Source organism: Amblyraja radiata, chromosome 4, assembly GCF_010909765.2.
Source record: "Amblyraja radiata isolate CabotCenter1 chromosome 4, sAmbRad1.1.pri, whole genome shotgun sequence".
Classification (NCBI taxonomy): domain Eukaryota; kingdom Metazoa; phylum Chordata; class Chondrichthyes; order Rajiformes; family Rajidae; genus Amblyraja; species Amblyraja radiata.
Window position 1 is genome coordinate 13128825 of NC_045959.1, and position 13230 is coordinate 13142054.

The 13230-nt window shown below is 38.9% G+C and overlaps 1 protein-coding gene across 8 annotated transcripts in view; it reads left to right on the forward strand.

The window, feature by feature from the left end:
• The window catches only part of cyrib (CYFIP related Rac1 interactor B), a 149726-nt gene that overhangs the window by 122011 nt on the left and 14485 nt on the right, over positions 1–13230 (forward strand). For all 8 annotated transcript variants that reach the window (XM_033018994.1, XM_033018992.1, XM_033018998.1 and 5 more), the window contains 5 exons: positions 3579–3700; positions 4519–4624; positions 7628–7764; positions 10980–11057; positions 12306–12422. In XM_033018994.1, the coding sequence (XP_032874885.1) occupies positions 3579–3700; positions 4519–4624; positions 7628–7764; positions 10980–11057; positions 12306–12422 (560 nt within the window). The remainder of the gene's footprint in view (positions 1–3578; positions 3701–4518; positions 4625–7627; positions 7765–10979; positions 11058–12305; positions 12423–13230) is intronic.

Sequence of the window (13230 nt, forward strand, 5' to 3'; positions counted from 1 at the left end):
CAGACCATCAGGCCCTGGAGATTCTAAGATTATTTCCTCATGGCATTTGTTCTAGTGATGTGTTTTTCTATATTAGAATTTTTGAATTGGACTACATTAACTCCAAACAGTTCAACCATTTTTAATTTCAAAATTGTGCTATATTTATCCTTTTACTTTCACATTTGATAAAACTCAGAACTACCAATTTTTTTTTTTAATTAGCTAATATGCATTTTTTTCCAGGAACAGTTCCAACACTAAATATATATATATAATTTAACAAAAAAATATATATGATGAGTAGGTTCAGGTACAAATTTTATGCCAATGATCAACAAATCATTGGTCACTTGTGTGCACTCAATGATATAGAAAGTTGTAACAACAAACAAGGCAAATGTGTTCAAACAAGAACCTATAATTAGAGTTTAAATTATGAACAGTGTTTTCTCCCAACAAGACTCTTCTCATTCTATTTGTCTGTGCTAATATAATATACTATTTATGTCACTGTAAGCTGAATGCCTGCCACAGGTTTAAAAAAAAAAGCTTAGTAATAAAGTGATCTAGATCAAGCATGTCTAGGACTGAGAGATGCAATTTTTGTCAATCTATGACGTACATTTCTGAGCACCCACATCAAATGGGGCATTGCCTATAAAGTACTGGCACATTTCTTATTCAAAGCACCATGCACCAGTGTACATCGGAACTGCCTTGATTTGTTAGTTACCCTGCCAGCTGGATATCTGTACTGTCAATTAGATTTTGCCATCTGTTGGCTGATTTCTACTTCCATGGCCAGATTTCCGTAACTGCTAAAATGTCCCAGTTACAAGTAACTATCCATGGCCTGAGTTCACAGAGAGTGGTGAGTCTGCGGAATTCTCTGCCTCAGAGGGCAGTGGAGGCCGGTTCTCTGGATACTTTCAAGAGAGAGCTAGATAGGGCTCTTAAAGATTGCGGAGTCAGGGGATATGGGGAGAAGAGCAGGAACGGGGTACTGATTGGGGATGAGCAGCCATGATCACATCGAAGGTCCGAATGGCCTACTCCTGCACCTATTGTCTATTGTCTATTCACCCGCTTTACCTGTTAGACCTTTTGCATTGAAATAGATGCAACAGTCCTTCGTTCCCTACCATACTCCTGTCTTTTCTGTATACGGACCTTTCTTTCATCCACTTCCAGTTTCTGACCTGCCGCACTCCTGCTTTGGATCCTGTCCATTTTTCTCAGATATTGTCACCTTTTTCTTTGATTCCACCATTATGACCATTCTTTTCACAAAACCCACAAAAAGCATCTGTTGCCAATATTGCCCCATCTCAATGTTCATTTCATGGGTCACTGAACAAACATGTACTCAAAATTTACCAGGATTTGTATTGTTCTATTCTAGTTTCTGACCTTGCTACCATATCTCTCATCAAAGCCACAATATCGAGTATAACTATGCAAATGAGAAATCATCCTACCCATTTTACTTCAGCACTGCCTTTGTATTGGTTAAGCAAAGCATCCTCAAACATTGGCCATCCACTATTCATCTCATTAGAAATGTCATTGATTGTTCATTGTTTGCCTGGTCAATGTTCCCTTATTTAAGTTTCCAAATAAGTCAATTCTTGATATAGCCCCACAGCTCAGATGATACCATATTTTCTTGCTCTTTTGACCTATCCACTAGGTGTAGACACTGCTGAGTTATATTTCCACCTAAATTAGCTGACATTTCTTCTGCTTCAACAACAGCAAGACAAAACCAATTGTTTTGAATCTTTTATAGTGTTGCTATTCATTTAACTCCTTGGAATCTGCCTCAGATTTCTTTGCTTATTCAGCTTTATTCACTTGTTTGGAGCTTTAACTGCCTGGTTTCATACCTCTGTCAAATTGTAAGCAGTGTTAAATCAAACAAAAGATCTATTCTTAACAACAATAGTTGTTTCTCCTTATCTGACATTCCTGATGGTCCCCTCCCTTTAGGTCTCCTGTTCATCTCTAGCTTTTGTGCATCCATCTGCCAATCACTTTGTCACACTTTGTCCTGCCCCTCTGCTTTTCCAGCCCCCCCCCCCCCCCCCCCCCCACTACAACTACATTCAGTCTGAATAAGGGATCCAAACCCAAAAAGTCACCTGTCCATGACAGCCAACAGAGATGCTGCCTGACCCACTGAGTTACTCCAGCACTTTGTGTTGTATGGAAAATTCTGGTACGTGCAGTTCCTTATGTCTTCATTTCCTGAAGATGCTCTTTCCTGATTTTTATCGATTTTACCATTGTTCGGTGTAATAATCCAGAAACATAGTGGTTCACAGATTTGCTGTCTTCATAGTCTTTGCCGTTATACCTTCATCTTGATTCATCTATTGTGCCAAATTGTCAGTCTTCTTGTCTGAATCATCTTGTAGTTCTGGTCTGATAATATCTGGTAAAGGACAAAAATCTTCCAACTGAAATTCGGGATAACAAAAGCCATTTTCCGAGTTTCTAAATAAAAATTCCATTCCCGAGCAATATCTCCATCTATCAACCCAGTAACTCTGTGGTCAAACTATGAATCTTTGCTGTACTTGACCTTTGGTTGAGCTTTGGAACCCATATTCAGACCATCGTTTATTTCCTCCTTGCTAGCTTCATTATTGGATTAGTTTAACTGCTGTTGAAGCGATTATTCATACCTTGGCTATCTTTTGATGTTTTGGTTGGTTTCAAAACTTTCACCCTCTACAAACTTGAGGTCAGCCAAAACCTTTGCTGCTTGTATCTGAATATGTACCATGTCTTTTCACCCATGAATGCTATGTTCACTCACACAATTGGGCCAGTTTAAAACCTTTCAAACTTCAGATTCCTCCATGCTCTTTCCTACATTTCTATCTCCTTTTACCACACGACATTCTAGGCTATCTGCATTTCTGTATTTTTTTCCTCTTAAACAGTTATGATCTAGCTACCACTAATGGCTGTGTATTTAGCTACTCTGTGCCTTGGTTTTGGGATTCCTTATATTGCTTTATTCCTTTCAATACATGTCTTGAAGATTAATATTCATCAGGCTTTTCGTCCTCCTTACAATACCTTCTTACGATATCTGCTTATGTTGTACTTTGGGCATATTGTTACTTTAAAAACGCTAAATGAGTATAGTAAACAAAAATATAGCTCCAAGTCAAGTACCAATCTCTACCTTAATCTGGATTTCTACCACTTTAGTTCCATAAAATCTGCAGGTACTCTTACCCCCTTCTTAACTATCTTGAACATGTTGAGTTTGGCATTCAAGATGAGAGCCAATGATTTGTGAATTTAACGTGGAGTTATGATTCTATGTAGGATATTTAAAATTCTGAACATTTCCATGGAATATCTTTCAACTCAAATTTTGGCAATGCACGCAATAAAATTAAAATATGTACAAATTTGCAGCTGAGCCACAAGCTTCCATAATCTATACGGAAAATACAGAGATTTGTATGTGACTAACTTTGCCTAATAACACAAGTACAACATTAATTCAATGTTTTTCTTTAAATCAGCTTTCTATATTGAATTCTGTTTATACTGAATACTTATGCCCTAATGTTCAGATGCACAGCCTACAGAAGCTGAAAGAGAAGTATTTAATCAGGTGAATGTAGTGCTCAAGGATGCAGAGGGAATCTTGGATGACCTTCAATCATACAGAGGGGCAGGACATGAAATAAGAGAGGTATTTTTTTTACTTTACTTGTTTCGATCAATAAATTAGTCGTTTTCATTCTAAAGGTCTCATTATCTTCTTCTTGCGTATGGCGTGCACAGCCTAAAATTGTAGGTCAACTTGTTCTATTTGATTTAATTGTTTGTGCACGTCAGGTTGATTGCATTAGTCGAAACGGGGTGGACCACGTGAAGGTTGCAATCTCCCACCCCTAAAAGTCTCATAAAGAAAGATCTATAGAGGAAATTAAAATGTAATGTGGGATGGATAGTGAAATGTTGATGTTCAGAAACCGTTCCCTTCTCAGCGTTAGGCATACTCCAGAGTCAGATGCTCTGTTTACCCTGTACTAAAGTGAGAGTACGATCAGTTCTTTTTGTGTGCACCTTGTTAAGAAACATCAAATACTCGGGTAATACACTGTCTTAAGTACCTCACAGCATCAAGTTTGAAGGATAACCTTTGCTTTGTAGATAAGAGAAGCAAGCAGTTTCTAAATAGCAATGCGAGTAATTTAATAACATTTGCAATGTATACATGCAATTGTAAAGTAGATTAATGGACAAACTGAAATAAATTCACAATATTTATATGCCATTGGGTATAAGAACTAAGCATTTTTGGCCTGCTTCAGTAAACATTCACAAAATCTTATTTTATATGATAGATCATCAGAAACGTAGAGATCATAGAATAAACTTGTCTCAGATAACACGGTGTTCTATTTCAGTTCTTGCATTGCCACTTTACTGATTGTTTTTTGTTCTGTTTTGAGATGATGAATGTAATTATATTTTCTCAGTCTAAAAATAATAACTATTTTAAAGGCAATACAACATCCAAGTGATGACAATTTGCAAGAGAAAGCATGGAGTGCTGTGTGTCCGCTTGTTGGAAAACTAAAGAAGTTCTATGAGTTCTCCCAGAGACTAGGTACATACTTTATCATTGACTCATAAATGGAACACAATGCAACTGTTTTTCCTCTTCTGTTCATCCTTGCTTCATTATCCAATCAAACTTAATTGTCATAATTCATTAAGGGTAATAATTAGAAACACAATATTGTGAACACAATTATATATCGATGCGTGAAGAAACAGATATAAATATTGTCAAATGTTTTTTTAAGTTTCATGTGTGTTGGCATTTAATTCCACCATTATGATAGGATTTAATGTATTTTATCAAGTAATTTATTACTAAAACTTAGGAGTTTTGAATGCCCCATTCTATGGCCACACAGATTGGTTGAAAGTTTATATCAGCTGTGAAGCATTGACATTTTTTTCTTGACTGTAGTAGCTATGGGAAATCATGTACAATATAAGCATCATAAGAAATATGTCATCATCAGCATATAATTTTGTCTTTTATTGTAACAGAAGATCAGGATTTCTGCATGAAGTGAAAGTCTGCACAGTGGGATATAATGAGCTGAAATTTGTATCAGTGGCAAGCCACTGACCTGGAAAAAAATATTCCCACTTCTGTTGCGCACATTTTGGAGGGAACCTGTGAACAGAAGCTATTATTAGGAATTGTTAAGACAAATATGTCATGGAGTGTGTATTCTATGATTAGGCATTCAATTCCCATGCATTTTCACAGAAGTCAAACTGTAACAATCAGAATCAGGACATGAAAGATGTGGAATAACTGGACTGGGGAGATAGAAAAGGGTCAATTAGATGAGCTTACAGTTTTGTAAGTGTAGAATGGGAAGAAAAGGAAAGACAATGAGCGATCTAAATGGATCGTGGAGTATTGATGGAAGTGACGCATGAAAATAGTCCCATTTGGAAGAAATTGAGTTTCACTGGGGTAGACTGTCATCTTTGTCTTTTCATTGTGCGACGATCCTGCTGTAGTCCCAGGAGGAAATATCAATGTGCAACCATTATGGACATTCAAAAGAAAATTCACGAGATGGAAGGGCATCAAGCACCAATGACAATCCCATAGTACTGAAGAAGGAAATGAACTAATACATTTAAATGGTCCATTGGGAAATGAAGCACCAAAAGGTTTTAAAATAATCACAACTTTCATCATCATTTGACATTGCACAAAGATTGGGAATGCTTGTTGGTAACGACACCTAGTGGCCACTTGGAGATTAAAACTCACCAAACTTCACCATTCACTGACATTTTCCCTTCTGCTCATTGACATGCATAAAAATATTACATGCATTTTGATTGATATTCAATGTTATGATTTCATATTTGCAACCAAATAATATTTAATAATTACTATAAAATATCTTGAGTTAGCCATCAAAGTAAAATTGTTTAACACCTGCAGCAAGAAATAGATTTCAGTCAGACCCCTAGCCCCTCTGGAGAAAATAGAAGGCAGCCTTTAGTTAATATTCATTTATAACAAATTAGATTTTAATAAAATCATTAATCAGTGGGATGGGCGTATTCGAGATTGTTAACATGGGTTGGTCCATGGCAGATCATGTCTTACCAGCTTGATTTAGATTTTTGAGGAGATGACATAGATTATTATTGATGGTAGGGCAGTTGCTGTTGTCATCAAGAACTTTAAGGTATTTGACAAGGTCCCACATGGTAGCTGATACAGAAGATGAAGATCCATGGATGATCCATGCTGACTTGGATGCAGGGCTGACTTAACCATAGCAGACAGAGTAGTGGTGGAAGAGTGTTATTCTGGAAACAAGTGTTCAACTCCAATTTCCATCACATCGTGATTACCTGGGTAAAAAAAGGAAATGTCAAGGGTATTCTGAAAGATTCCTTGGAAAAAGTTTATAACATCTTCAATGGATCATGAAAGATCGTGCATGACCCTTGGTTAGGAATAGCATGACCCTTGGTTAGGAGTAGCAATCAAAATGTCACTTAAGAGCCTCTAACCCCTTCATTGGGAGCATGCAGGAGCCCCATTTAAATAGTGGAAGAAATGTATCACCTCCCGACTATCCACTCGCGTCCAAGTAGCTGAAGCACCATCTGTGGTAGTCTGTTGGTCAACATTTGCCCTCATCAGCCAACGTACAAAAAGAACAAGTAAAAGAGAGTCACCTTCACCCAAGCACTTTCTCATATCTTGCTGTGCTTTCCTTTCTTAACCTAAATCTCAGGCTCGCTGATGGAATTAATGAGATAAGGACAATATAGAAATATTGCAATTAGAAGATGTTGACCATAAATGAAGCAAGGCAAATTCCCTCGTATATGTTGCATTATTTTAAGTTCTCGTGAGTTATTTTCATGTCGCATGTTTAATATCAGGACAAAGTAGCCTTAGTTTAAAGTAATTTTAAATTTGGACAACATATATTTTTGATGTGGGTGATTGACTGGATCTGTTCATTCGAGATAGGAAGAGATTGTTTTTCACTGGTTGTGCTTGTGTCCTATAAAGCGTTTTGTCTTCATGCCTCCAAATTTTTCCTGCCCGGTGGTGTTAACTTAATTCCATTGGACATATTCCAAATTATTGGACATTAAAATATACAATAACAAATAAAAATGAAGCTGAAGCCAAGAAATTCTACAGTAATACAACTTTACCATTTGTTCCCATTCTGTACGTTGGAGTGCTTGTGTGCCTGGCTGCACTTTGGAATTAGCTTAAATTAAAATTACTTTTCCCCTACAGAAACTCTTAGATCAAATTTTCTTTACTCATTGAATTGAAGATACATTTACACATTTGTATCGTATTGCAACGTGTTGTTGTTTTATGAGTATAAAGGTCAAATTTAAAGAAATTGATTAAAGAATGATCTTAATGATTAAAATGAAAAAATATTGCTCATTAAGGGCATTTTAGAATTGAAGCATCACATCATGGCTTTTGACTCCCATAGATGCTGATTTTTGCTCATTCAGCAAACTGTTTTGTGTAAGTAGTTCTTATGTTAATGTAAATTTAGTACAAATATTGTTTCTTTTCTAGAAGCAGCATTGCACGGCTTGTTGGGAGCACTGACGAGCACACCGTACAGTCCCACACAACATCTTGAGCGAGAGCAGGCTCTTGCCAAGCAATTTGCTGAGATCCTTCATTTTACGTTACGGTTTGATGAACTTAAGGTGAGCAAACGTATGCAGTGGTGTTTCATCAGGGCGCATTGCGACAGTAATGAGCTGTGATACTGATGGGCTCAAGTTTGATTACTTATTTTTTTGCTCTTTCCTGCCATCCCACAACACACATACACACTTTTCAAATTTACCAGTGCATGATCCATGTTTTGCTGATCTTAGAAACACGCGATTGAAACATTAGATGAAAACTAGTGGACCCTGTTAGACTAGGGTTGGCAGGTCAAATAAAATCTAAAACCAGTGACTTTCTGTATTCTACACCAAGGGTGGAGAAATAGGCGGGCACGGTGGCACGGCAGTAGAGTTATTGGCTGACAGTGCCAGAGACCTGGGTTCGATCCTGGTTACGAGTGCTATCTTTATGGGGTTTGTACATTCTCAATGACCCCATGAACTGATGGGTTTTTTCCTGGGTCCTCCAGTTTCCTCCACGTTCCAAAGACATACAGATTTATAGATTAATTAGCCATGTTAAAAATTGTAAATTGTCCATTGTGTGTGCTAATATGGGAATCGCTGGTCGGTGTAGACTCTGTGACTTGAAGGGCCTGATCAGCGCTGTAACTCTAAACTAAACGAAATGGCAGATGACATTTAATCTGGGCAATTGTGAGGTGCTGCACGTTGACAGGTCAAATGTATATGGAACCGTTAACGTCTCTTAACATCATTGATGTACGGAGAGATCTTGGGTTCCAAGTCCATAATCCCATGAAGGTAGCAACATAAGTGGATAAAGTTGTAAAGGAATAGGTGGGGGAATTAAGCCATATTGCAGCTATATAGAACTGGTTAGGCCGCATATGAAGTACAGATGCTCCCCGATATACTCTGCTTTGACCTACGATATTTCGACTTTACGATCAGCAAACGCTCGGCAACAGCAGCGAGCCGCACGTCACGTGATCGCAATGTATTAAATGCATTTTTGACTTGCGATATTTTTGGTTTACGATGGGTTTATCGGAACGTAACCCCATTGTAGGTCAAGGAGCAGCTGTAATGTGTATAGTTCTGATTGCCCGATATCGTGAGGCTGTGGAGGCTTTGGAGAGGGTGCTGAAAAAGAATACCAGGATGCTGCCTGATTAGAGGGTATTAGCTATAAGATTATATTAGCTATATAGGTTGGACAAATATGGATTGTTTTCTCTGAAGCGTCGGAGGCTGCAGGGCAGCCTATATGAAGTTTATACATTTCTGAGAGGCATAGATAGCTTAGACAGACGGAACCTTTTTCCTAGGGTGGAAATGTCAAATACTAGAGGGCATAGTTGCAAGGTCAGATGGAGAAAGTTTAATGGAGAGTGACGGTAAGGCAGGTATGCGTAAGGAAGCTTGGATGATGTGGGAAATTGAGTCTATGGTCAAGAATAAGAAGGAGGCCGGTCGTAGGTATAAACAGCTGGGATCAAGTGCATCCTTGGAGGTTTCAAGAATGGAGGAGCAAGCTAAAAAAGGACATCTGAAGGGCAAAAAGGGGATGGGAAATAGCTCTGGCAGATAGCATTAAGGATAATCCCAAGAGATTTTATCAGTACATAAAGGAAAAAAAGGTAACCAAAGAGAGAATGTGACCCTCAGGAATCATGCATTTACTATATATGGAGCCATAGGAGATGGACAAAGTCCTCAATGAGTATTTCTCCCCTGTTTTTACCATGGAGAAAGATTTAATAGGAACCTGATGGATAATTTTGCTTACGCAAAGGGTGTTGTGGCTGTATGGAATGAGCTGCCAGAGGAGGTAGTTGAGACAGGTTCCTTGGATAGGATAGATTTAGATGGTTATGGGCGTAATGTGGGTAGTTTGAATTAGTGTAGATCGGTTATGTTGGTCAGCATGGGCAAGTTGGGCTGAAGGGCCTTTTATCACGCTGTATGACCAAGAGAGTGATGGGTGCTTGAAATGCAGGGGTGGCACATGTGGAAGCAGATATGATAGTGATGGTTAAGCGGCTTTTAGATAGACACATGAATCTGTAGTAATGGAGGGATATGGATCGTAGGCTGAAGGTGCTGTTCCTGTGCTAGATTTTCCCTGTTTCAAATGTTGGGAAGTCTTGGTACAACCACAGATGACTTTTGTTTCCTTCCTTAGGGAAGGATTGACTTAGACAGTTTTGATAAGTTCTCCAGGTTAGGTCTTAGAATGAGGAGCAATTGAGCAGGTTGGGCCTCTGCTCTTTGGGGTTTAGAAGAATGAGAACTGATATTAAAGATGAATGTGTTTGAGTGGGTAGATTTTGGGAGAATGGTTCTCATTGTAGGGGCAAACATTGTAGGGAGACTATTTTCAGAGTAAGGTTTTACATATTAAAATGGAGTTATTGAACATATGGTTACAGCTACGTTGAACAGATTTCCGATTATGTAATATATTGTTTGGGGAACAGGCAAGTAAATGGAATAAAGACCAAGGTCAGATTATCTGTAATCAAATGGGTGAGTCGGCATGAGGGGGTCACATGACCTATTTCAGAATTTGTGTTTTAGGGAGGTTGGCAATTAATACATTGTGCGGCACCCGGTGGTTGGGCCACTTGCTACACGAACCCTCAGCAGTCGGGGGTAGGGTCACGTGACTGGGCAATGGCAGGGAGGAGTTGTCACAGGGTATCGGGGTGTGTCCTAGAATATATAACAAACCCCGGGTCAACCCTCTCTCTCTCTCTCTCTGACTTCGGGCTGACCAGCTCTCTTCTCTCTTCAGGTGAGTGTCCCGCCACCTCAGCAACTCAACTCGAGCCCACGAGGCAACAGCCTTGCAGCAGCAACAACGACTTTTGTGTTAGAGGACTAAACGTATAATGCCTGAATAAAGAAACCGTTTATTCACGACATTATATGCATTATCAACAAGTGGTCGGAGAAACAAGGGAAGGAGACATGTTCTGAATGATAGTTAATGGGTTTTCATAAAATAATGCGGACACAGTCTATAACTCCACAGGGTTTTTTGCAAAGATATTGCAATAGTTTCTCCTTATTTTTGGTTATTTTGATTAAAAATACACAGCAATATTTCTTATTCTTCAAGGTGTTTTTCTCAAATATTTCTTAATATTGACTATAACTATCCATCTTTCCTGGATTTAACAACTGTATCATTATATTTACCAATGACACTTGCAGTACTTTACAACTTTATATCATTTAATTTTATGGGGAAAAAATAATTTCATTTATTTATTATGCAGATGACAAATCCTGCCATTCAAAATGATTTCAGCTATTACAGGAGAACTTTAAGCCGTATGAGGATCAACAATGTTCCAGTAAGTCAAATGTCTGATTTCCTGGCAGAGAAAAACTGAAAACAACTTCTGGGGTGTGCAGATGTGCAATGAAACTAGAGATCCTGAAGTTGCTGCCTTTATTCTCTTCTCTAAAGTATGCTTTTAAAGTCGTCTCAGCCTAATCAGCAGACGTCTGTGAAATAATGAAGACTTAAAAGTATTAGCAAACTACTCTCACTGTTTCAACAAAGTTGAAAATCGAAAGCTTCAATAATAGAATTCTGATATTTCAAGTCTCTGAGGGAATTCTGATATTACTGCTTAAATAATCTCCTTGAATACAAAGCAACTGTTTAAACAGGGACTACAATTCCCTCTGATAAATGGATAGGACATTTTGAAATAAGATTAGTTTGAGACATTTCATCATTTATTCTAATTTCATGCATATTGGAATCTCATCTCGTTAATTTCTATCATCTTTTGCTCTTCTCGCCCGCTCGTCCCCAGCTCCCCTCTTATGCCTATATATTGTTCCCCCTCCTTTTTACTCTGTGGCCATGCCCCCCATCTCTGCTCTCACATGAATTGAAACACAAATTTGCAGCATTCAAATAAGCTGTTCCCCTATTATATCTATGATCTAAAGAAAATTACTCATTCGACGTCCCAAATTTTGGACAATTGTCTTATTATATCCAGTGCTCATTCAGTTAGCATTCTTGAAGTGAGAGGAGGGTAATCAAAACTCAAAAATAAAAGTTAATGAACATTCTTTATTGAGCAATATCTTCCCTTAGTGTAATGTGAATATTTGGAATTCTGTGCAGCAACCTCCAGATGACGTCAATGAATTGCAGCACAAAACCCAAACATTTTTTGGACACTTTAGGGCCTGTTCCACTTTCACGACCTAATTCACGACCTTTTTTACTCGTGGACATTTTTCATCAAGCTTGAAAAAACGCCACGACCTACTTGATGCCACGAGAAACTACGACTAGCATCACGACCTGCTACGACCATGCTGCGAGTATGAGTCAAGTGCAAACTCGGCAGAGGTCGTGAATTAGGTTGTGAAAGTGGGACAGGCCCTTAAGGGAATTAAAGCACAGCAGCAAAGTGAAATTTAAGTCATGATCTTCGTGAATGGCATTGTGGGTTCAAGTGTTCATTTGATCTACTGTTCTTTACATTCTTGTGTAATTATTAATGCTGGTTTCAGTTGCTCATCTCTTGAATCATTGCATTTATTAAAGAAAATTATTAAATGTTTTTTATGAATAGGCAGAAGGTGAAAACGAAGTAAACAATGAATTGGCCAACAGAATGTCTTTGTTTTATGCTGAAGCAACTCCAATGCTAAAAACCTTGAGTGACGCCACAACAAAGTTTGTTTCAGATGTAAGTACCTTGATATTCCCTGATATGCCCACTGTCCAAATGGAAAATAAGGCCTTGCATTTTTATCAATCTCTGAAAATCTTAATTCTGTTAAATTACATTTTAATCATAATCATAATAGTACTTTATTAGCCAAGTATGTTTTGCAGCATACGAGGAATTTGATTTGCCATACAAATATACTAATAATGAGCAACAAGACACCCAAATAAATATATAACATGAACATCCACCACAGTGACTCCCCCATGTTCCTCACTGTGATGGAAGGCAGAAAAAGTTCAATCTTCTTCACTTCTTTGTTCTCCCGCGGTTGGGGAACCCGAACCATCTCTTGTCGGGGTGAACTTGGCTCCCGCAGCCGGCGGTCGAGCCGTCCTCGTTGAGGCAATCAAGCTCCCGCATTGGGGGGGAATCTCAGCTCACCCGCGCCAGGCGACAGGACCCCGGGTCGGGGCTGGTCGAACCTTCTGCGACTTTGGAGCTTCCCGACATCAGTCTCTTCCCGAGACTGCGAGCTCCTCGATGTTCAAATCTGCAGGCCACAGAGCATAGATCCCAGGCAAGGGATCACAGGCTCCAAAGGTAAGTCCACGGCCCCGTGGTGGGGCCCAAAGGCAGTCGCGAACAAGGCCGGCAGCTCCATGATGTTAGGCCACAGAGCGACCGGAAATACGATCCGGAAAACAATCGCATCTCCGGCAAGGTAAGAGATTGAAAAGAGTTTCCCCGACCCCCTCCCCCACCCCCCACATAAAACAAACCAGAGAACATTAACACATACTTTTAAAACACACTAAAAATAACA